The 25,445-nt window shown below is 36.3% G+C and overlaps 1 protein-coding gene across 2 annotated transcripts; it reads right to left on the bottom strand.

The window, feature by feature from the left end:
* Window positions 1–1,007: 1,007 nt before the first annotated feature.
* abcc2 (ATP binding cassette subfamily C member 2) lies at window positions 1,008–24,814 on the bottom strand. 2 transcript variants are annotated; one of them, XM_032552521.1, is made up of 32 exons: window positions 23,354–24,814; window positions 21,836–22,012; window positions 21,603–21,740; window positions 21,364–21,504; window positions 21,153–21,275; window positions 20,093–20,148; window positions 19,668–19,914; window positions 19,338–19,519; window positions 18,739–18,916; window positions 17,186–17,440; window positions 16,194–16,259; window positions 15,917–16,054; window positions 15,682–15,828; window positions 15,514–15,598; window positions 15,341–15,407; window positions 13,963–14,089; window positions 12,495–12,671; window positions 12,173–12,340; window positions 11,565–11,748; window positions 11,277–11,418; window positions 10,982–11,084; window positions 10,664–10,883; window positions 9,293–9,447; window positions 8,975–9,130; window positions 6,899–7,098; window positions 6,644–6,770; window positions 6,418–6,519; window positions 5,335–5,478; window positions 2,964–3,122; window positions 2,713–2,879; window positions 2,208–2,402; window positions 1,008–1,331 (listed from the first exon to the last, which is right to left on the bottom strand). In XM_032552521.1, exons 1-32 carry the CDS (start codon window positions 23,396–23,398, stop codon window positions 1,202–1,204), a joined length of 4,701 nt encoding a protein of 1,566 aa, XP_032408412.1. In that variant the 5' UTR covers window positions 23,399–24,814; the 3' UTR covers window positions 1,008–1,201. The 2 variants fall into 2 exon arrangements, with proteins under 2 accessions (XP_032408412.1, XP_032408413.1); XM_032552522.1 differs by having other exon boundaries at window positions 21,153–21,269.
* Between the last annotated feature and the right edge of the window lie 631 nt (window positions 24,815–25,445).

Genomic DNA, 25,445 nt, shown 5'->3' with positions numbered 1-25,445 from the left:
CAGAGATGCTATTCCACAAATAATGTCTCAAACTAGTCTGCTCATTCTGCTCTGACAACAACAAGAACAAGGCCTTTTGCCCAGACAAATGTCGCTCGCTTGATGCTCTCTCCTTGTCTGTAAACCTGAAAGATGCTGTATATGAAAATTTGGACCTGTGAAAACAACCATGCCATGTTCAAAGACTGAACACCCTTTCTTTCAGATTTTGATGTTTGGTTTTAACTCCAGCAAATGATTTTCACCGTGGTGTGATGCCTAAAAGGATTGTAAAATTAAGAATAAAGGAGAAACGTATCTGTCCCACATGGTTTCAAACAACTTGCAGAATGTTTTTCTTTTGGAAGTTTTTTGAACCTCGAAAATCCGTTTTATCTTCACTATCAATGGGGAGATTATAGTATTTTATGGGTAGCATAACAGGACGCAGATGGGGTAGTCAGGGACATTTTATGTTTCTCTATTGGTGGAAGCAATCAGGAGAAATGATGGTCAAAAAATCCAAAATTTGTGTTTTGCACTGATCAGTCTGAACTGATTACACTGAGGCTCTGAAGCCTGAAGCCGTCTTTTTTTAAGCTGCTACTTTTTTCTGTTATTTAATCCCATCATCTTGTTTGCCTTTTGTTTTACATTTCTTTTATCTGAAAATGCATTTAACAAATTACTTAGTGGATGTAGCACTTGTTGCCTTCATAGCAGAGGGTCTGGGTCTGGTTAAGGGTCTGTGAGAGTCTGCAGCACTGGTAAATAAAGATATGTGATAACTTAGCCTAAAAAATGGCTTAGTTTGTATCAATTTTAAGACAAAAAGTATCTTTTAAGAGTATTTTTGCTCCACTGATTGTATTTAAATATTGATTTTGACAACCCTACTCAAATTAATTACATTGTATTGTCACCAATGTGAAAAACAGTGACAAAAGAGCTTATATTCAAAAGGACATAATTCAGTTCCTTTAAAGATCTAATTTGGTCATAAAAAATACAATAGTAAATAAATGAAGCATTTGTTCAGAAAGAATGTTTATTGTTCCCATATAAAAATTATATACATGTGCAATATAATTTCTTCATATTGTCTCCTATAAATACAACACAGCTTCCGATGTTTCTTAATGGTTTTTGGACAAAACCAGAAAAAAAAAATTCTGAAAATTAAGTCATCTTAAAAACAACAACAACAATAAAGTACTTCTCATTAGAGAGCTGTTAGGCTTTCTGCTGTTATTCCAGCATCTTTTGCCATCGAGTAGAAATGGCCTCTCTTTTGCATCAGATTGCTTGGAGAATCAAATTCTACAATTTGACCAGCATCAAGGACCATCACCCTGTGGAGCAGGAACATGTGTTAACATCATAACATACTGAGCAGTGTTTATTCTGACAGTGATAAAAGAAAACATAGCAAAATGATAGAGACATGCACATGCACTGGTTGTATTTTATGCAGAACAATAAAGTCAGTGAAGAAACAAATATGAATAGTAGGCAATACGAGAATAACTGACTTTTTTAAATATATTCTCAAGGCCATTCTCCGCTTTAAGTCTGTTTCAAGGTTTCATGTTTATTTTCACTGACAATACTTCACATTTAAGCTTTAAAAGTATTTTAGAAAAAACAATAGCAATTCTGTAAAAATGTAATGCGTTTTGTCTTGAGGTGGTGTAGGTCACAACAGAAATAATTATTTTATTTCAACATATTCTGTATGACAATATGTCACAAGGCATCACTTGTCAATATTAACTGTAAAAATATGAGTTATGGGCTAGGAACTGGTCATGTCTATGGTGCTGCTTTAACATGCTTTAAAAGTAAAGCGTTTGAAATCTGTCACTCGTTTCATATTTGAGTCATTCTTCTCTGACTAGAACAAAACAAAGATGTTTCACACCATACCAAGTGAGAAAGAAGTGCACCATTTATGTGCGAAAAGCTGCACACTTAAAGCACTTTTAAGTAATGTTCAGTTTCAGTGAATGATTAGATAGTGCTGCAAACGGTATAATTAAGCAGTGATAAACCCTACCCTCTGTTACTCATCCAGTCTGAAGAGGAACTAGTTAAATAATTTGCGTGTAAATTATTACATATTAATATAGTTTTTTTTATTCTTATTCATGTTAGTTTGTACACAAACAAGCATTTAAAGTAGAATGATGTGAGGATATTTCAGACTCTTGTGCTGAACTCGGACTCACCTGGAGCTGTCCATGATGCTGTGCAGACGGTGGGCGATGGTGAGCACCGTGCAGTGGGAGAACTCTTTGCGGATTGTATTCTGAATCAGGTCGTCTGTCTCCAGGTCAACGGCTGCAGTGGCCTCATCCAGGATCAGGATTCGAGACTTTCTCAGCAGAGCCCGAGCCAGGCACAGCAGCTGCCTCTGACCAACACTGGAAGAGAGGGGCAGATGTTCAGATCTTATCTGGAGCTCTCAGAAATAAAAATAAAATCCCATGTGGACACTCACTGGGATTGAGATAGGGTTATACTGAAGTGTTGTGTACATATGGCACAAACATTTTAGGAAGGAATTGTGTTGGGAACTACGTATATTGTTTTTGAATAATCAATTGTTAATTATTTGCAGTTTACTGAAAACTCAAGTATTCCATCAGTTTACAAACAACTGTATGTTTTCACATTCTGCATTTATTTACTGTGATTTGAATTGTAATCACTGTTTAAGTTTATGCTGCCAACCTGAGGTTTTCTCCTCCCTCTGCAACCTCATGCTTTAATCCTTCCTTCAGCCCAGCTACATAATCCTTCAGATGAGACAGCTCAAGCACTCTCCAGAGCTCCCCATCGCTGAATTTGTCAAATGGATCCAAGTTCATCCTCAGTGTCCCAGAGAACAAGACTGGATCCTGCGCTCCAGAAGCAGATAGTTTACTGTACTTAGCAGAAAAGATTACCTTGCTTTTGCAATTGTTTTAGTTTTTGATGTTTACCTGTGGGATGATTGTGAGTCTGTTTCTTAGATCATGCAGTCCAATTTTAGAGATATCTACATCATCAATGAGGATATGTCCATCAGCTGCTTCAATTATGCGAAACAGGCAGTTTGTCAGGCTTGATTTTCCAGCTCCAGTGCGGCCCACTATACCAATCTGAAGGTAATGAAGAAAACATAAGTTTAGAATAAAATTGAGATCCTAAATATTATAATTGATTTTTTTGCATAACCCATCTTTTAGAAGACACAAACAGTTGGAATAGCATGAATGAATACAATTATTTGACATTTTTACTCTGATTGCAGCCAATAACTGCATTAATGCTACGTTTACTGTGTTATTTAAAGCCAAGGAATGTCTCAATCTAAAGTTGCGGGTCTCCTGGAGAGCTTTCTCAAACTCCAGATCTGAAGGGACAAACAATCCTGACATAATCTGGTGTGTTAATAAAGTGGCGCCATCATGCAATTGGACATACAAGGGTGGAAAATTGTACAGTTTGTCCATTTGTGCATTTAATATGACAAATGTAGGATATACAAAAATGTAAGTGTCATTTGGAGCCTCCCTATGTTTTCTCAATGCTCGACATTCCTTCAAATCAAAAGCATAGTTGAAAAGGACCAATTAATAACTGCAATGTGCAAAGCAAAGAACCTAAGAAGCCTAAGAAGTCTAAAACTAAATCTACTGGTAAATTCTGTTCACACACAAACAGTTTCAAAGCAAATTATCATCCAAAGATTGACATCAGAGAGGTGATAGAGTCTATTCCTTTTATGCCCTTAACTACAATGTTCAAGGTGTGAGACAAATGCTATATGTGATCTGTTTTGTCACCTCCAGCAATATGTGCACAGAAAACTCTCTGCATTGCAGAGAGAGATACCCTATGCACACCTTACACAAATCAAATACTTTTTACAATTTCATGTATTTTTAGACATTTCTAATATGTATACTAGAAATGAACATTGTGAGACATTGTGAGACAACAAAGGATATTTCTATGTTCAATATAATATAAGTTTGTTAAAGCTGAGAACACAAAAAACCTTCTTCATTATGTTTCCTCTTTGTACAATAAACTCAAACCAGCCAAACCAATATTGACACTACTTATAAGTAAGGTTTAATACTGAAGAAATGCGAATTATTACCATCTACAGCTATCAGGTCTCTAAGCAATACACATTGGTTTTATTTTTGTTAATTTAGTGCATATCAAACAAATGACTTGGACTGGTATGAAGCACAAAAATCCCAAATGGAGCATCTGTAGTGCTAAGAATTTCACAAGGGTGATTTATTGCATTAAAAAAGTAAACTTATGTTTCTGACATTTGCTATTTGCTCCTTTCTTTCTAGATGTGGTTTGTTCAGATGTAATGCCAATATAGCAGAATAATAATACCAGAATAATAAAAAATTTCAAGTCTCATCAACAAAATAATCCAGGAAACATAGGTGGCGTAAATTAAGACACAAACAAAATTAGCTAAGAGCAACAGAGTCAACAAGAGATGCTGTTTTCTAAAGATGAAAGGCTAAGATAAAGAGAGAAGAATGTGGTTGATTTATGTCATAGCTCACAACAGACCTATCCTATCAGTGCTGTTAGCTCAAAGTGTTATTATTATGGTCTAGTTTAAGGTTTTTATATAATTATCCAGAATTATTTCACAATTTATTCAATATTCTAATTTACTGCAGATTGAGTTCCTTCAAGTTTGGCTGTTTTTATTGATTCAGAAGAAATGGGAATAATATTTGCCCATAAATATGGTCCATTAAAGTACCTTCACCTTTTAGCTATTGCTGTTTCTCTGATATTTTCTCCACAATGATATGAAGTTCAATGCTTGACATTTAAGTTTAGGGTAAATCTACTGAGCTTCATTCCCTTATAGTTTTAAAATATGATGCTTAAGTTAGTATCTGTATGCAGAATTTGTCACAGTCACTGAGCTTAGAAAATCTAAATAAAAAGGTGTGGAACTAAAAACCTGGCGGCTGTTTGCATTTCTTCAAAGAACGATTATGCTCAGTTAAACTTAAGTTAAACTACATAAAAACTATAGTTTGTATGATTTTACATTTTGATTTAGTTCAGTTTGCATGTTTTTTCCCTTTTTAATAATAACCAGTTGTCCTTCTGGTGATCAAATTCAGATTGTTTGCCAATAAATGAGATGCAATGAGTCGACCTTAATATAACCCTGCTGGTACAAAATGAACACATGCACACATTTATTAATTCAAAACCCCTTTTTTTGTTTTGAATGATAGAAGGTTGTTTTATATGGTTTATAAACAGTGACACACACACACACCTACATTAAAAGAAAATCTCCCACACACAAACCTTCTCAGTGCTGCCAATATCACAGGAAATCCCTTTCAGGACCAGGTCCAGTTCAGGTCTGTATCGGACCTTGTAGTCTACAAACTGGAGCCTTCCTGCTTCAGGCCACTTCTCTGAAGGCCGAAGCTCAGTCACCCAGGGAGCCTGAAGAAGAACAAGCTCATCAGTGACGTTATTAAGTTAGGCTGATAATGTTCAGAATGTATCCATGAAGTATATCTGGTAGAACTATCCAAATGTATAATACACAGGTCTATGTGCCGTCATTGTAATATGGACATAACAGTATTGCATACCAGTGTATAATCCTAATGGCAGTGGAAGACATGATGCTGTGAGAATATCGTAATTTCCAATTTGCCTTACTACGCAGATCAACCAGTTATATACACAATTTGATAACCACACAATATAGGTGAACACTTTTACTTGTCAATAAACACTGCTAGTGCTGAGTGTTAAAGATCCAACACATGCTGACCACTCTAAAATGTCGACTCAGCTGTTACATCAAACAGCCTGGATGCTTTCAAGTGAAAGTGAAAGGCATTCCTTACAGTCTTGTTAAATTGGCTAGTATATATTTGAGCACTTGGAGGTGACCTGATGGTTTAAAAGGGCAAAAAACTAAAAGAATAGGACACTGAATAATTCAACACAGGTTCTTGTTTGATTATTGCGTCTAGTGTGCCAGATGCAAATCTGAGTTAATAAAGTCAGTTGGACAATTAGCATACAATCCTATATAATCCTTTTTGCAACACACTGGTTTCTCCAAATGTTATGCCAAAAATCCTGACAGGATATATGAAAAATAAGAAAAAAAAGAAAAGCTGATGTCATGGAAATATATGACATCAGATGTATATATATACAGTGATTTTACAGTAGAATACTGTGAATGTGAAAACAGCTCACATACTTTAAAAAAGCACCACAGCGGTTGATGCTTAAAGAATTTCTCTATTTCCTCACACTGATCCAAGTAACATACTGTATGTCTTCTATATGCCATACAAATGTCAACATAGAAGACAATGAGACAGCAGATTTGTAGTGGAGAAATAATGAAAATCAACATACCTCATTCTCAAGCTCAGAGTATTCACTGACTCTCTCCACAGCTACAATATTAGTCTCCAGCTCTGAGGTCATCCTTACCAGCCAGTTGAGAGTTTGAGTTACCTGGAAACCCAAACAAGATATAGAAATTAAAGTGTTTTTGCTGGTTTTGTTAATAACTCCACTCATTACTACTGTTATTTCTGTGCTATTTGTCCTAAAATACAGTGGAGATTTAGTGACTCACATTAAGGGCGTATGATATGGACAGACCAACCAGGCCACTATCAAGGGAGTTCCTGGATATTACAGCAAAAAGAGCAGCAAAAAACACCACAAGGTTTCCCAGAAACTCCAGGCGGATGGCCAGCCATCTGTTGAGTAAACAAACATCATATACTGAAGCTGACAAATATATATTTTGAAAAGGGGCTCCATCAAAATCTGCCATCACTTAGTACTTTGAAAAATATTATTTTGAAGGTCTCCTTCCATTACTGACCTGTTTGACACGATCCACGGATAGACACTTTTCAGGTTTTCATCAATAGTTACTTCATTGTGTTTCAGGAAGCGCTCCTGATGTTTGTAAGCTCTTATTACAGACAGACCTGACACAGTCTCACCAAAGTGAGAGTATATAGGCGAGCGAGACACTGAGTCCAGGCGGCGCAGCTGTCGTGAAGTTGCTACGTAGAATCGCTGGCGGTGAAGAAAAAACAAAAAATTGATAACAGTTGGTTTTGGATTGATAATTATAGAAAAAGCTTTATAAAACCAAAACACTTTTCATCACACCTCTCCCAGGAGAGACTGTTTCTTTGACAATATACACTTTTGCAATAAATATTATCTATGTAGTGTGGAAGGGGGGGAACTTTACTGCATGTCTGTGGGTAATATGTATGTATTTTCTGGCTACCAGTTGCCAGTAGCCCCTGCAGGTCTGTCTATATTTCCCTGGCTAAATGGGCCAAAATGGTGACCCAAATTAGGAGAGGTACGAAGGAAACCTAGAAAGCACTTGAGGGGGATAGTGGTGAGGATCAGCCACTATCCTCAGATGGAAAGTGGCTGAGGATGGAAATGCAATGGTGTCCACTTGAAATGGTGTTCTCTGTTGAACTGAGCTCCAGAAAATAACCTGCTCCAGACCTTGCTCTGAAATGTTAGGCTTTTTACTGACGGCCATTTGCCTTTCTTTTTTTTTTACTGGACAGCTTTTAGGACAATATATTGGCATGTTTTATATCATTATTTTTAAATGCTAATGTACCCAAATGTAGTAGCAGTGCACCTTACTAAAACGTAGTTGTAGTTTGTCTGGAGACATTTTATAGAATAGCTTAATTGTTAATGAGCTTCCACAAGTTGATTTTCTTCAAATGTTTGACACAGCAAATATATTGGTGTGATTACAGCAATGCTAATCATACCAATCATAATCATCTCCAGCTGGTTTGGTCCAAGACTTGATCTCATCTTCCTCAGAGTTTGACGCCAGTTACATGCTTCAAAACAGTTGGCACCAGAGTCAGAACTCTTCATTAATTTGCTAAACTAAATTCATCGTGTACAGGCGAAGAGGTAATTGTTTTCATAATTTCAGAGCAGAATATTTTCACCAACCATTTTACGGTTTATAACACAACAGAACCCTGTGAAATACTGAGTGCTATTCCTAAATCTTTACTAACTTTAAACTTTTGGAGAGCCCTGGAGTTATGAATTGGCTGAAAACCTGGCATCAGTTTAGTTAGTGTACACGACACTGTTAACTATTCAGTTAAAAAAATAAATAAATAAATAAATAATGCAGGAGAAAGGTATTTACTTTTTGACAGAAGTGTTAAGGCTTAAATCACCAATTTAATGTTTTTAATCTATTTTAGAAAAGATGCTTGTAAAAAGATATTTTATACAAAAGCATAAAAGACTGTGGAGGTTTTCTGATAATTCTGTTGTTTATAATTTAGTTGATTTAAAAGCAAGGTAGAAGCACTTTAACATCTGTGCCTCAGCTTTGAATGTTCCAGGACAAGCTGAATTAAAGTGGAAATCTGTCCTTGTAATCTGACAATTTAAACGTTTTAGAAGTGAAGAGACAAATTTCTCCCAGCTAAAGAGCGGAGAACCCATCTGCCTTATACAGATGAGAATAATGGAAGCACGTACAGGTGCTGAAGTTGAGAGCTTGACTGAGAAGTCAGCTCAGGCTGCATGCTGTTTCCCCATGCAGCTTTCTTTCTATAAATCTAACTACAGACAAATAGAGTGAATAGGGATGTGAGTCGGTAACAGCAAAGATAAGATGACCTCTTTTCACATCAAGGGGGCTTATTGTAAGCCATGCTTGATCCTGAACTCTGCTTTGTGCTCACAAAGGAAGTTAGATGAGGTAAGTAAAAGTGCCTGTTAGCATTTTTGTGTATTAGTACTAACAAAGGGTGAAACTAAGACAGGAGAGTCACTTAGTGTACCAGATTTTAAAAATTATTAGAATTTTATTGTTTTGTGGCACTCTATCATTTATTCTTTTCCATATTGTTTCACTCTGCCTGTGTTTGGGTTCACTCACCTGCACAAAAAAGTAAATCACAGCCAGAGGAATGATAATGATGGTGAAGAACGGAGTCGCCAGACAGATGACAAACAGTGTCCCCAGGACGCCTAGTAGACACAAGATCCAGGAGCGGAACGATTGAGGGATGGCCTCATCTACTGTGAATATGTCCTACAGGAACACAGGAAGAATGTTAGAAAACTTAGTATCTTTAATCTTTAATTAGTTACTTATAATGACTGAGTGCAGACTAAAACAGTAAAATCTCAAAGGAGATTTGCAAGGGTGAATAAATTCAGCAATGATAAAAAAAATACATAAATAGAGCCCCACCTTGGCAAATCGGTTGACGACTCTCCCAATTGGTGTTGTGTCAAAGAAAAGCATAGGGACTCTGAGAATGTTGTTTAGCAGTCTTGAATGCAGAATCCGAGAAGCGTTAACTGAGGCATTGGCTAGGAGAAGTGTGCCAATGAACACTAAAATACCTGTAACATAAGCAGTTATATATGGTGAATGTCCCATGTGAATGTGAATGGCTATCTCCAGCAGTCACGTGAGATGTGGGGTTACATCAAGGGCAAGTAGCCAGACTTTAACAGGACAACACACACAAACAGAACAAACAACCATTCTGCCCAAAATCACACCTAAGATAAATTCAGACTGGCCTATTAATCTAATATTTGTGTTTTTGGACTGTTAGGAATAGCTGCAGTAACAGATGAAAAAACCATAATGAATGAAAAAGCAGTAAAGTTCTAAAATAAATCTATAAGCACACAATCCCATATCTATGTTGTTTATGTCACTTCATGCTTATTTACAAGATAATTCAACTTCTGATTCTTTAGCAAGAACTTCCCATTGGTCTATAGAACCTCAGAACATGGCCGCAACTTTAATGTTGGATGTTATTTACCACCTCTGAGTAGCTAAGTTTTCAACCACAATACCAGCGCAGTGTTCTCCTTTGTCTTTTCCAACAGTTTGAAGATCAACAATGTTCCCATTAAAGAGAAACTGTAAAGATTTAAAATTGCATAGCAATTTTTTCCACTGCTTGAAATGACTTGGCGGTTGAACACATTTCAGACACTGCTGTTTCAGCAAAGAAAATTAAACAATAAGACACAATATAACAATAAAAGGGAAAACCATTAACTCAAGGCACTTTAAGCAGAAAAGTGTTATTTAAGTGCAAACTGCTGCACAGAATTAAGAAAAAATGTATTTCCCTTTTCAGATCCTGTCACTCTTGGACAGAAAATGTATACTCTTGAATGTACACCTCACAAAAGAATGTTGAGTCACTTTCATTGCTATCTCAAGTCATTAGAGATTAAACACTTGCAACACTTCAGAAAACCAACTCATGTTATTACATGATATTACATGTAATATCAATGTAATATCATGGATATTACATTTCTACAAAATCTGAAATATTCAACTTAACTGCTATGTCAGAACCATAGCCCAAGTTACAACTTGTCAGCCCAGGTGACTACGTAAGTGAGAAGAGTTTATACTTTTCACAGATTAGATTAGATTAGATTAGTCCAGATTAGAACAATACTTTGGTTGTGTTATTGTGACCCTGAACAAATTTCTTCAGTGTCTCAACTCTGAAAACTGAGATATTGTAGTGTAAGCAAACCAAATGACTTAAATCTGAAAATTATAAAATAAAAGGGCAGTTACCTTGAGCCAGTCCAAGAGCACCAAACACTCCTACTCTGGTGTCCCTCTTATGGGAAGGGTATGTGATGTTATAGTAATCTGCTGCATCATTTGTCCAGTCACTCAGCCACAAGTTTTGACCAATGAATGCAACATTCTGGATGAAGTAAATGAAGAAGATCCAAAAAGTATATCCCCATCCCATGGCTCTCAGGTACTGGAGATACACTGAGAATTTTACCTGGGTATTAATGAGAAAGCACACTAAGAAGACAGGCTCTACAGTTTCATCTATTGGTTTACTTCAGTTGCTATATGAGGTAGACCCAAAATGTATACCTGCCCCGTTTCCATAGTCTCCTTCTCTATTAGCCTTTGACCTTTCTTTGTCTCACCAACATCTTCAGTTGGTTTTAAAGTGCTGTCTTTCCTTAATCTGAAACTGAATAAAAGTAAAAAAAAAACAAAAAAAAAAAACAACATAAGTACAAGAATAAATCTTGAATGAAAAGTACAGTATCAAGAAAAACAATGTAGATGTGAGACAGTAGTTGAAATATTGTGGCACACCCTAACTATGTTTTGTTTTGTTTTTTTGCGTCATTTGTTACTTAAGACAACAATGTGATCAAACCTGGAGCGAGTTCCTCTTTGGCTGCGACGGATGCTGTTTTCTCTTTTCAGTGTGATAGAAACAGCGTCCTCTGGAGGAGAGTCTGCCTGAGTGTCATCTCTCTCAGCGATGATTTCTAAGTCTGTTATAGTTTGGTAATCGTCTGCAAAGGCATTGATCAAAAACCATCCACATGATTACACAGTATGGGATGCTCAATGCAGCATCATTTTCTGTAATGATCCAATACACACATGCTGTAATAATGCAGCCTTTTATAGCCATGATGATTGTAAGGGAATGAATTACCTTCTTTTGAATGTGTCTGATTACTTTGCTCTTTGGCATATGTGTCCAAAAACTCTGAAAAAGCCCCTTTACTAGCACGAAGGCTCTGGTAGGAACCAACCTCGGAAACCTGTCCGTTTACTAAAACTACTACCTCATCTACGTAAGGCAGGAAGCTAATTCCGTGAGTCACCAGGACACGAGTCTGCAGAGAAAAGAGCACATTCAATAATAAATGCATATTTTCTATTTTAGTTTTTTTCCTTTATTGATACAAAAATTATGGTAAACATTAGGGATAATAGTATTACATTAAGCCTAATTCAAATCAATTTTTATCTAATGGGATTATTTAAATATAGTTCAGCTACTAAGAAACAGTGAATTACCTATGGTTCCTGTCATTATTTTCGGAAATTCTCATAATTGCAGCAAGTATAAGTTCAAATCAAATAAATTTGATTTTTATTTAACATGAAAAGGCAATGTCAACAATAGAGTCTGTATAAGATGTGATGATGCACCCATCATGTTTATTATCTGAACAAGTCTTTGGGTGTTTGTGTAGACTGGGTTTGTTTCACTTTCAGTTTTACTGTTGTAGACACTAGAGCAGGACAAGTACAAACCTTGTTTTGTAGAATTCCTTTGGGTCCAATAACTTTATCAAATAGATGCTTTCCAACATGTGAGTCCACAGCAGACAGGGGGTCATCTAACAGTAAAATATCAGCCTCACTGTAAGCTGCTCTGGCCAAGCTGACACGCTGTTTCTGACCTCCTGAGAGATTGATACCCTAAGAACAAAAATGAGAGCACACACTTAATAATATGAGGTCTCATAACCCCACAAGGTTTTTATTTTACCTCACAGCCATATAACATTCGGTCAAAACTCACATTGTGAGCATATCTACATGTTTGAACCAAAATCTAAATACATTAACCTACCTTTTCTCCAATCTCAGTGAGGTCTCCTGCAGACAGCAGCTTGAGGTCGGGGCCCAAAGCACATGCCTCCAGTACGTCTTCGAACCTCTGCTCTTCATAAGGAGAGCCAAACAAGATGTTATCCCGCAGAGTGGCATTTTGGATCCAAGCTTGCTGTGGTACAAATGCAAGAGAGCCCTGGGTGGAAATACAAAAAGCACATAAGATGCAAGTTTCATGTAGCCACACTCTTACTTTCAGATTGAATGCCACTTATTTTGCATTAAGGTTGGATTGTTTCCAGTAATAAGCAACTCCAATGATTAAATGGGAGCGTTCATGCTTCCTTTAACAAGCATGTTTGATCTATGGGTCCATAGATGTATGGGCTATGCAATACATGTTCATTAAATGTTTTGCAAAACAAAAAACATTCTCAGATAATGAGATGTACCCTGCACTTTTGCTGGTTTAGTGCCTCTTGTCACTTGAAATCCAAATAAACATCTGCTGGCTGTGCTCCCTAGCTCAACATTTACACTTGCACTTCATGCAAGTGAGATTTGTTTCAAACACGAATGGTACATCAACAACAAAACACAGTAGCCATACAACAGCCCACATAGCTATAAATTCAGCTGACCTCAAGCTGGAAGTAATAGAGACCCAAATGTAAGTAGAAATATGTGCAAAAATTGAATCAGAGAAGCTGAAATAAAATATTAAAACACACATTCCAATTTTCTGAAAACGTTACAATGTCAATGATAGATGTTTCTAAGAAAATGAAATGGTTAAGGTGTTGTATTCATACACCGGTTATATGAAGATGCCTTTTAATGGCTGTTTTGTACGTCTTTCAAGGATGTTTTTTCTGATGTTGCCACTTAGCAGAATATTATATATTTTAGATTACAGTACTTGCAGAGTACTTTTTTTAATCTGATATATGACTTTTTTATTATATTACAGAACTTTGTCCTCAAACACAATGATATGATTTTTAGAACAATAGAACAGCTACTAGAAATTTTTAAGAGTAAACTTGACAATGGATATTATGAATCAATGTGAATCTTTGTATTTTCTTCAACTCCGTCACAATGTTTTTATTGATTCAAGAAAGCTTGTTATATCATTCCTATTATATTTATATAAATGTTTTTCAACAAAATGATTATGAGTCATTATTAAGTGCAACTGTGCTCCCCCTATGCAAATCCTTTGAATAAATATCACATAGACAATAAAAAAAGGTAAAAACAAGATATCATTAATTACTAAAATCTTTAGAATTGAATCTACAGGTTTCTCAAAAACAGTTTTTCTGAGCAGAAAAATAACAACCAATACTTCATTGGTCCACCCAATGATTCAAACTTGAATCTTTTCATAAGGGATTAAAAATATGCTTACGAAAAAAGAAGATATCATTAAGCATACTAATGCAATTCAATAAACATTAATCAAGCCTTTAATCAAGCAGTACCCGAATGTTGATGAAGCCTTTGGTGCTGTGCATCTCCCCTAGGAGGGCTGACATGAGTGATGATTTCCCTGAGCCCACAGCTCCCACTACGGCTACCAGCCGACCAGGTTTGATATCCAGCGACACACTGGGAAACAGACAGAAATCATATTGTATATCCTCCTAATTATATAAAGATTAAAAGGGAATTTTGTGGTCATATATGCGATGCATATATGGATAAAACCAGATATGTACATACATTTTGTAAAAAGATCACAACCCTTTTCTTGAAAAAATATTACAAGTCTGTCATGGTTTTGCCAGCTTCTGATATTTTAATTCACATTTGAGTTACATGAAGGTCTAATTCTGGATGTACCTAAGACATCCAGAAAAAACCTGTGCCATCATGGAAAAATCAAAGAGAATTGTAGAGCTCCACAGGTCTGGAAACTGTACTGTTTGGTACAGTTTCCAGATGGCATATTCAGTATAAATTGCATGAGAATTTCAAGCCAGCTGTCAGAAAACTGGTTCTATCAATACATCTTGTGAAGATTGACACAGTGAAATAAGTCCAGCAATGAACTGAGTTGAAAAGACACTCAACAGAGAAGATGTCATTACTCTATCAGCAACATAAAAAAACTAATTGCTTTGTGATGACTTTAAGGGACAATCACCTTGCTTTGGAGTTTTTGATCACATTTGACAAACTTGTAAGAATTTGACCATAATGAATATAGTTACATTTTGAGGAAAAATGCAGACCTTTGCAAGCCTGAGAACAGCATCCCAACTGTGAAGTTTATGAATACGATTCATGCTGTCTCATGTTTATTTTGTTTGTTTTTATTCTGCAGTAGCAACTGGTGACTTTACAAAATAGATCAAATTATGAAGAAATAACTCAAGACAACGACTAAAAATGTTAAAGCTTGGAGCAAATGGGTACAATGATTCTAAACATATAGAAAAATTATTAAGGAAAAAAAAAACAATAATGTTTTGAAGTGGCCATCACAAAGATATGATCTCGATCCCACACACAGATAGTGGAATTAGCTTGAAGTGTCTGTGAGCAAGATGGCCCACAAATGAATAAACTACATTTGTATTTTCAGGAGAAATGGGCATAATAAACTATTTTGAGAAGGTTGAGCCAAGTCCTACAGTTCAAAAAACAATCCTACTAAATTCTAAGGAGACATGTAAACTTTGGATTTCAAGAAAGTAAAAGAAATAAAAAACTTCTTCAATGTTCTGTTGTTATTCTGGCATGTAGTAAACAGGGAAAAAACAGCAATCCTAACTTTAAGAAAACAGCAAAAGTTTAGTATGATTTAAGTGATTTAACTTAACAGGAATTCTTGTATAATAAACAAAGCAAACATACTTTTTCAGTAGAGGCTCAGAGTCTTTTTCCCATGCAAAGGACCCATCGGATATGTTGATAGCAGAATCTAAAAGAAAAACGATTAATACAGATAAAAAAAAAAACAAAACAGTAAATCTGACAAATTTGATCAACATGTCACTTCTCAGGATAGAAAAAAAAGACAGACTTACTAAAACTAGGGTCATGACGCACGATGTCACTGTCAAGATCATCTCCTCCGAGAAACTTCTCCAGCCTCTTTTTAGACACCGCTGTCTGACGTGTGAAGTCAACAGATAGTTAGAGTTTTATTACAGCTCTGACTTGTGTCCAAGTAGCAATTACAGCAGTTTATCTACCTGTACAATGGAAGCAATAAGCATCGGAAGCATGGCCAGCGGAAATCGTAGAATGTTGAACAGAGAGATTGAAGTGAAGGCTTTCTCAGCAGTTAATATGTTGTTTGAGCTCACGCCAACAAACACAGCAAATGTGGCCAGAGAAACCTGTCCATAAACAAAGCACAGGCTGGGTTAGCATCAAGGACCCTTGCAGGTTTTTAGTTTCATTTTGAAAACACCTAACATGACTCACCAAAGCAGGGGCACAGGTGAAGATGAAAGTGGAGACGGATGTGAGATAGGCAAACTTCTTCATCACCTTCAGTTCATCTCCTCTGATATCTTCAACTTGACTCTGGAAGGACGGCTCCCATGCAAACAGCTTCAGAATCTGGTGAGAGATGGTGGATGAGGACAAGGTGAAAAGTGTTGCAGGGAACTTGAGACATGAGCAAAGTATGCCACAGGATATAAATATTTTACAAAGAGAGTTCAACTGTCTCCAAACAGTAACAGACAAAATAAATTACCTTGATTCCATTGAGCATTTCGTTCATTATCTTCATTCTCTTGTCTTTGAACTTCATGTTTTCTATCTGTAAAGCAGATGTAAGATACTTCATTATTTGTCCTTGTGTTAAACATAAAATAACAAAATAGATATTTAAATTAATAAGCAATCCAAAGGGGTTGGTAAACATTTATACTGCATTTATAAATGCACAAGCATTTATAAAATGAATGCAAGGGTTGATGACCTGAGACTAAAGATCATGACTAATATAAGAAACCTTTAGCCTTTTGTCAAGACTAAGTCACAAAGTAGTATAAAAAGATAAGGTTTTATGATGCTATACTGATGTTGATAATCACAGAATGTCAACAACAAGCCACAAAAGGCAATGTTTACCCTGGAGCATGATGCTAAAAAATTTGTTCAAACACGTGACTTTATAGGTCCACACACAAGAAAGTGTATTGAAGAAAGCTAGTTGTAGGAAAAACTGCTCTTTTTTTTTTGCTTCATGACTGGCTTAACAATAAGAACATGAGTACATATATGGAGGGTCTTAAAGAAATGACTGACTAGGCCTTGGAAATCTAACAAACACTCAACAATCCTTGGACTTTGCCTCACTCTTTACTCAAGGCTCCAATTATCTCTGTTGTTAGCTCATCTTTTCCCAACACACTTCCTCTCAACTTTCCATCAACATGAGTGAGTACTGCACTCTGAACAGAGTGCTCTGCTATGTCGTGTGTAAATAAGTAGTATAAATATACATACAATGAAGCTACAAAACAAATTTTCTTTTACCAATTACCTTTTTGTAGCTTACTGGAAGACATAATAATCAAAAATCACTAAAGGCTTGAAAATTTTCACACTCTCAGTACTACGTCTTAAAACAAATTACATAAATAAATCTACATCTTAAAAATATTCTAATTTGAGATAAACTTGCTGTATGTTGAGTATGGTTGAGTGTAGAAACATTCTCTTTTTGTCCCATTTGCTCACCTGGAAATTTCTGGCTTTGGTTGCTAAAAATCCATTAATTGGCACCATTAGGACCATTACTAGCAGCCCAGCTAGTGTTGAAGGTCCCAACTCCAACCACAAGAAAACGATGGACACAATGATCTGCAGAGGGCAGGACCACAGCAGGTGGATGAAGTTGGTCACGTCGTTGAAGCGCTGGGCGTCTGCTGACATAAGATTCACAGTTTCTCCAACTGTTGACTCTTTGCGGTTGTCATTAGACATCACCAACGCCTTTGAAAGAAGAGAGCGAAAGGAAAGATGGAGAAAAAAACACAATGTTTCACTTCATGAGCACAAAAATTGAAGTATAGCATACAGAATATTTATTTGTGCAAAAAGAAAAGCAACTGCTTAAATAGTTGCTTTTCTTTTTGTAGCACTTGATTGCTACAGTTTTGATAACTATGTATGCCATATATTTACTGTTTATTATACACAGACTTCAACAAATTTTCAGAATTAAGACCTGCTGGGTAAGTAGCAATAGTTTTTAAAGGTACAATATTATGTTTCTTTTACAATCACATAGTGTCATTTTATAGCACAATCAAGTAACTATGTTACCTTCAGTTGTTATAAAAAATACTGTATATACCAAATATGAATTAAAAGAAATTTGACTTTGTAATTTAACACATTGAAATTGAGTGTCTGTCTCTTTAAGAAACTCTTGTTCTTTCTGGTACTCCGCCTTCAGGCAGTCATCACAACTATTAACCCTTTCACAACATTTTTACAAGCATTACACTGTGGTGTAGCGTGTATAATGAGCTCAGCAGGTGTTCAGCTCCACCAGCTGTTTTTGCTCCGCCAGTTGCTGGCTAGTCTGAAGAAGCTGAGTGGGGGACAGATGTTCTGTGAGGCGAAAGCTCCCAAGATTCGAAACTGCAGCTCTGAGAAGGAGCTTCGTTCTCAAAGGCGATGCCAGGTCCACCCAAGCGTTTTGCACAGCTAAATGGTTGCCATGGGAAATTAACGGATTTCTCAAACAGAAATGAAGCAACAATCCAAGTATGTTTTTGATGAGGCAGTAAATTTAAAAAATAAATAAATAAATAATAAGTATATAATACTGTCCCTTTAAGTAAATGTTCTGCTGAAATGATATCCTTTGCCCATTCGGCTCTCGGTATCGTAGCTAAAAATTTAACAAACTGACAGCCGGTCAATTAGTTGTGCTATCTGCTCTGGTGGCCACCCTGCAGTCAGCTGTTAAACAGACACACAGTCATATATTACAGTCAGCTATTCTTTAAAAACCAATAAATTTGTCTCTACTGGAAGTAGAGACAAAATTAGTATTTCTTTGGCCAACTGACTGACAGAGAACAGGATCATGGGAGAGGTGGGTTGGAGTATTACTCTATGGTCCCTCTACCTGGAAAAAACTCAGATCCTTCCGTACCTTTTTTTGCAATCTTGTCAATAGAACTATAAACTTCATAATTGATTTTCTTTTTTCTTTTTTTTTTTTGCAGTTTTGAACTTCTGTTATCCAGCCCCTATCAAGCTATCATTCTGACTGTTACCTTCTTGTACACGGCAGCCATGAGGGCAGTTCGAACCTTCATCCCCAGAACAAAGCATCGCTGGAAATACTGCTGCAAGAACAATGATTGTAGAAGAGCCACCACCAGCAGCAGCACAGCATACAAATACCCTTCCCAGGCATAGCTGGATTTGTCTTGAGTGAAGGAGATCATCAACCTGAGTAAAATAAAACATTAACCATCATATATGACGATCGTGTGACACTCATAATCCTCTTCCAGGTACTCCTATGCCTGGCAGGTATAGGAGTACCTATGCCTAGGAGTGTTTTCCTCGCTTACAAATTAGTTTCTGTTTACTTTCTTCTCAAGCTGTCCTGGTGTTATCAGTGGATGTCTCAACTAATCAATGAATAGTAAACAGTTAACTATGCAGGTTTAGACATTCACCAGGTCAGACTGGAGCACTAGAACAACTTCGAAGTCATTTTTTTCTGATTCAAAAATTTTTAAATCCGTTTGTATGAGACTTTTGATAGATTTAGTCTAAAGTAAAATAAAAAATCTGGTAAAGTCAAACTAGTGTTAATTGTGTTAGGACCTACATAGCAATCAACCTGTTGATTATTTCTACTTACTTCAGGAGTTGAGGACTGGCAAAAGCCAGAAGATCCTGCAGAAGTTTGAAGAAGGCAGATTCAATCAGGAGCCATTTAAATGTCTTGTAGATGGTGGTAACCAGCCATGAATTTGGATAATTTATGTCCTCTTTCTTTTTCTTCTTCTTCTTATTTTCATCATCTTTCTTTCCTTTTTCCTCCTGATGTAAAATATGTAAGCACATTCTTTAGAAACACAACAGTATATGGGGACCACCTGGAACAGAATCGGTGTTGTCGTCGAAAATACAATTATTATTGGGGATTAAAAACCTGGACAGGTTGTTTGGTGTATTTAAAGGTTCTCACCATCATCATTACATCCTGATTCACACCTTTCCCCAGACCGTTGCTTTGAGAAGGTCCTTCCATAGATTTGCCTCGATTTTTGAGCAGTTTATCCTTCAGCTCTTTTTGAAATCGGATCCGAGCTTTACCCAACTCAAACTGCATGTGATGATTGAAACGCTGACTGATGTAGGAGGTGCTGTCCGCCTCATTCAGCTCCCACATGTCCTCCTGAACCAGAGGCTTTTTGTAGCCTTTCACCACCATGCTGGAAAAGAAATAAGAAACCTTAGATTGCAGCACAAGAAGTAGCATTATTTAATTTTCCCTTTAAGGGGGATTAAATAATGCCCCTAAAAGGGATATTGTTTAATTTACGATTTGAATCATTCATTCGGCCATTCAAGCTCTTGATCAAATTCTTTCTACAATGGGGTTGAATTCACCTGTTGATCCAGTTAAAAGTGATTCTGCTCAAAAATGCTGCACCAGCCTCTGGATTCTACAATACAAAGAACAGAAAACAAAGACATGGAGGTATGTTAAGGTTGTTAGGGGGAAACAAACAAACAAATAAATGAATAAGGATGGAGTTATTTAATATAGGAGTTATTTAATATACAGTACTACAGATATACATATAAAGAAGCTGTTAACATAAAATTTTCACCAAATATAAAAATAGGTTTATAGGTTATGTGTAATCCTGTGTATTCAAACTAGTTAAATATATTTCTTAAGTGGGATTTCCACTTAAGAAATATATAAATATAATATAAAGAAATATTCTTCTACACAAATTGTCTTCTGAAGGTTCTGGGGGTATTGTCTATACAATCTGAACTTGCTGTTTTTCCTTTGATTTCAATTGCATTCATGTCAGGTGTTCAACTGGGTTGCTAAAAACCTTACATTTTTTCTATGAAACCAAAAGAGAGTTGTCTGCACTGTTTGGGATCACTTTCTTGCTTAAAAATCTAACCTTGTTTCATATTCAGATTCCAATTAAACATCACTCATTAAATTTCTTCATCTTTCCTGAAATTAAATCTGCAAATGCATATTCCAAAAGATGGTGCCACACCACGATAAGCAATAATATGTTAAGCAACAGTCTCCCAGTATTTCACTGGTTTGTCAAATGTTGTGCCGCAAACTTTAAATGAGCTTCAGCGTGCTTTTTCTTCAGCAGTGAAGTCTTATGTAGTTTTCACTGATAAGAGAATGATGTTTCTTTGTGTTAGATTTCTGGAATTTGTTGCATCTTCCTTGTTGATGTGATCAGAACTTATTCCCGGTTTCGTTGCATTTCACACATAAGTCAGCCATTTGCTTTGTTTTAACTTCTTTATGTATAGAATATGACTGTAATTACTGGTAACTGGTGTGAATTTCATGGCACTAGCTTCATTAGGTAGATGTTTACTAATAAACATCTTCGTAACATCTTACCCAATGTGCTGTAGTCTTTCCATTTCTAAGCAAAAAAAGAAAAACAAAATTCACCTTTTTCACAAGCTCCTTTTCCTCTGGAGAGATGTCAGCCAAAGCGGAGAGAATGAGTGCTATCACCTCCAGAACAAAGGAAATGTAGAAAAGAGAGAAACGAGGAACATCTCTGACCTGTCCCTGGGTGTAAAGATGTTAAAGGGTAAGACAGATGTATTTAATATTTAATTTAAATATAAACCCATAGCTAATCTTTGGTTGCTCATACCAGCCTAAGAGCTTCCCGTAGGAGGGTCTGGAAAGGGAAAATGTCACAGAGGACGAGGAGAAGCCAGAAAAGAAAAAGAGAAGTAGAGTCTACTGCTTTTTCTTTTCGTCTCACTCCTTCTTGACACAACAGCAGGAGAATCTGAAAAACAAAATATATCAAATCACAAAGTAGACTGTAAAGATTGCTTCGATCTTAAATATTGGAGCAAATATCTGAACCTAAAACCTAAACTTTACCCATGTGACAGCAAAGAGGACTGGGTTTGTGTAGTATACAGCAGAAATTTTCTCTGTTGAGCTGTTTGGACCAAAATCTTCTACTAATGTGACAATCAGGCCTCCAATGGCCGTCAGAAACAACAGAAACACAACAAGCTGAGGAGGGAAGAGAAATATCAGACTGATTATTAAAATGCTTCCATCTCAGCATCACATATTGAAAGAATGAGAGTGTTTTAATTGTACAATACCTGTTTGCAGAGGTAGAGCTTAGTCCGATGTTTTGTATTTATTTGTGATCTTTTACATAAAGACATGAGGTTCCATGGAGCGCTTAGCCAAAGGAACCCCAGAGGGATCCAGACCAGAACTGTCTGTTCCAGACATACTGGGAGGTCAGGGTCCTCTCTCTCCAAATAGGACTCATTCTGAGGTACAAACACAAATATGTACACACATGCATCATAGCCATGTATCAGAATCATTTTAATAATCAGACAGCTTTATTGGCCAAGCATGTGCACACAAACAAAATTAGACTTTGGTCACTTGTTCTCAGTGTCAGATATTTTAAAATAGAAATATATAAAATAGGTGGGTGGTGTAATTTCAAAATTAATTACATTTTGTTTGTTTATAGAGCACCAACACACAACAAATGTCACCTTGAAACACTTTACAAGCAAGTCATTTCAATGTAATCACAAATTAATTTTAATTGATAAGTTCAGCACATTTAAAAGAAAAATTGAAAAGTTAAAAAAGATTCTCAGTTTCAGGATAATATATGCTAGAATGCTTTGTTTAAACACATTCTTTAAATTGTCACTTTCACTGTAATTTCTAAGGATAATTTATGTTAAAGTGTGAAGACCGGCATAAACAACTTTAATTACAAATTAAATAATATTTTTGAGTTGAGGCGTCTTGGTAATGTGTTAAAAACTGTGGATCTTAAAGCTTTTCAAAAAAATTAAACAGTTGCAAAGCATTTTAATAATTTGAAAAGAACATGATTCACACACTTGAAAATACATTCATACATTCTGTCATGTGAACAGATCCATAATAAGGACAAGCCTAATGAGAGGTCGGTGAGTTTATGAGTTTGTTCTGTGACCTGCAGCTTAAGGTAGTTTATCAGGTACATAATGTATGTTTGGAAGTTGATTGTAGTTTATTGATTACCAACCATAAATTCTGTTTTTATGTAAACAAACCTTTTCTTGTTAACTCTTTAACATTCTTTCATTTATAACTTTTCTTGCCTTTAGATATGTTCAATAACTTTAAACACAAAAACCACAGTACTATGAGTAAAAGAGAAAGAGCTGCTGTAGTACTGGCGCTCTACTTTTCAGAAAAATGAGCTGCAGTATTACCTCTCAGGAATACTTGTTACGGTTTTGGACTTGTTGAATCATGCCCAGGAAGATCCTCATTACAGTCACATGATATGTTCACAAAGGCAAAACACTTATTTTGGTTTCCATTTACAATTTGAAAGAAATGACACAAAAAGTTCAACTGAAAGATAGAATAAATTTAAACTTTACTGTGCCTGAACTGTTTTAAATGCTGTAATAAAACCAGAACTTTTTTTAAGACAAAACTGAAAACAATACAAAGAAATCTAACAAGTTTTATAACAAACATTTTATTCAATAAAGGTTAGAGACCAGATGTCTGTACAAGAAGCAATACTTGCATTCATCCTGAGATAAAAAACATGACTTCACTTTTGAACATCTGTAGTCTGTTAAACTCACCCAAAAGTCTGACCCGCAGTACTCCTTCAGAGACGCAGCACACATGATCCGTTGTGTTAGCTTCACTCGCCCGGCGATGATTTGACGACCAGACTCCTTGTGCCCTCTGCTCCACTGCAGCTGAGCTCCACTCAAACACTGCTGCTCTCTCCTCTGTCCACCCACAGAGCAGAGACAATTTCAGGATGTAGCTACAAAGGACTTTGATCCAGGAACCTTTGAAGCAAAACCAACCCCCCTCCAAAAAAAAAAAAGAAAAAGACTACAAGCAATCTAAACCAACTCCCTGTGTGAAGATACTTGACAGCAGCAACAAAAGTGTTGAGATGCTGCTGCAAAATGATCAAATAAATAAAAAATCTGGAGGTTTTATCTTCTAGTGACTTGTGTTGTCCTCAGAGTACTATAATCCAATCCTTTTTCAGATGGAAAACCATACAGACGACCAAGTCTAATTTTTCTCCAACCCACGTAAACTCTACACTCATTTTTGTCTGAAGTTTAACTTTACAAGCAGAGAACGGTCCATAAGTAATAAAAAGGAGGGAGAAAGTCAGAGCGAGAGAAAAACCTTGCGTAAGTCTGACAGTGCAGTTTTCCATGTGTTGGGAGAACCGTTCTCTAAAAAAGGAAGTGTGTTTAGGAAAAGGAGGGAGGGGATCATTATGCCCTCTTTCCTGTTATGTTTCCACTTCTCTGCATGAGAAAGAGTCTGGAATGAGACCAATTATTTTCAGCACTCACATCAAATTGAATTAAATTCTCAACTAACATGAGTTGAATGGTAATGAGCCTGATGAGAAATCTCTGTGTTTTAGTCAGACACTGATTAGTCACAGATTTGGGGGTGTGGTCATTACAGAACCCTTTTGCCTCATTTTGTTTTTGTCGAACAGGGAGAGGAGCGGACTTCAGACCCAGAAGGCATACTGAACATTCACGCTGTACTTAAACTGAGATATGTGAGATTAAGAATAGATTAGCATCCCTCCATTGTGTTTACAATGTAGAGAAAAGGTAAGTGAAGGGCCCTCAAGGTTCTTCCACACTGTACATGATGGAAATTAAAAGCTGCTCTGATTTATTAATAATAGACTATTATTATTTTGCCAAAATATTGGTTGTCTGCCTTCACACACACACATATAAGCTTAAGTAACATCCCAGAGCTCAGGTTTGATATAATGTCGGTTCACCCTTTGCGGCTAACAGAAAAGGGTTTCCACAAGGCTTAGCAGACCATTGAGAATTTTTCACCATTTTTTTAAAAGTGCGTTTGTAAAGTCAGACCCTAATGATGGATGAGAAGGCCTGGCTCAAAGTTTCTAATTTGTCCCAAAGATGTTCTGTCAGGCTGATCTCATGGCTCTGAACAGACCGGTGACTTTCTGCATGCCAAAAATCACTTATTGATTTGCCAATCATGTTGATAGAGTAAAGAGGGCATCCCAACTGAAAGAAAAAACTTTTTAAAAAAGTTAATTTGTTACATGTAATCGAATTACATTTGTCAAACTTAATTTATTTATGTTTGTACTACAAGAAAACGTAGTGAACTTAATATTTTTACTTTTTTTAAATTAATTTGATTACTTGTAACAAATTAAAACATTTTCAAGTTGGATCACCTGTTTTCTTTTTTCCATGTCTAAACTGAAGGAAAAAGTCTTGGTATGCTAGAGCACTAAAACATTTCACTGAAACTAATGAGCCCAACTCTTGTATGAAGGCTCCCCACCATAATTATCTCTGCACTGAACTTTACATTTGACACAGTGGAATCAGGGAAGTACTGTTCCTCTGGAAAACACCAAAGTTTATTCACTGGAATGCCAGACAGAGAAATTATTTGTCTCCCCAGAAAACACATTTCCACTGCTCTAATGTGGAAACAGCATCCTTAACCTTGGATGTTGTTTCCAAGGTAAAGGAAACACCATCCTTTACCTTGGACTTGGTGATTGCAAAATTTCAGCCATGAAGCCCATTTCATGAAGCTCTCTGAGATAAACTCAATGCTTCATAAAGTTGGAAGTTCTGTAAAAAGCTGTGACCTTTGCACACCATGTGTCTCGGCATTCGCTGACTCCAT

Source organism: Xiphophorus hellerii, chromosome 22 (genome assembly GCF_003331165.1).
Source record: "Xiphophorus hellerii strain 12219 chromosome 22, Xiphophorus_hellerii-4.1, whole genome shotgun sequence".
NCBI classification, from domain to species: domain Eukaryota; kingdom Metazoa; phylum Chordata; class Actinopteri; order Cyprinodontiformes; family Poeciliidae; genus Xiphophorus; species Xiphophorus hellerii.
This window is presented reverse-complemented; position numbering and strand designations above follow the sequence as displayed.

Excerpts from the sequence above, each read along its gene's own strand:
- abcc2 (XM_032552521.1), bottom strand. The coding sequence starts at position 23,398 with ATGTGTGCTGCGTCTCTGAAGGAGTACTGCGGGTCAGACTTTTGG. Across the intron at positions 11,419-11,564 it reads TCAGACACATTCAAAAGAAG|ACGATTACCAAACTATAACA; the intron begins GTAATTCATTCC and ends ATGCCTTTGCAG. Across the intron at positions 1,332-2,207 it reads AGCATCATGGACAGCTCCAG|GGTGATGGTCCTTGATGCTG; the intron begins GTGAGTCCGAGT and ends CCTGCTCCACAG.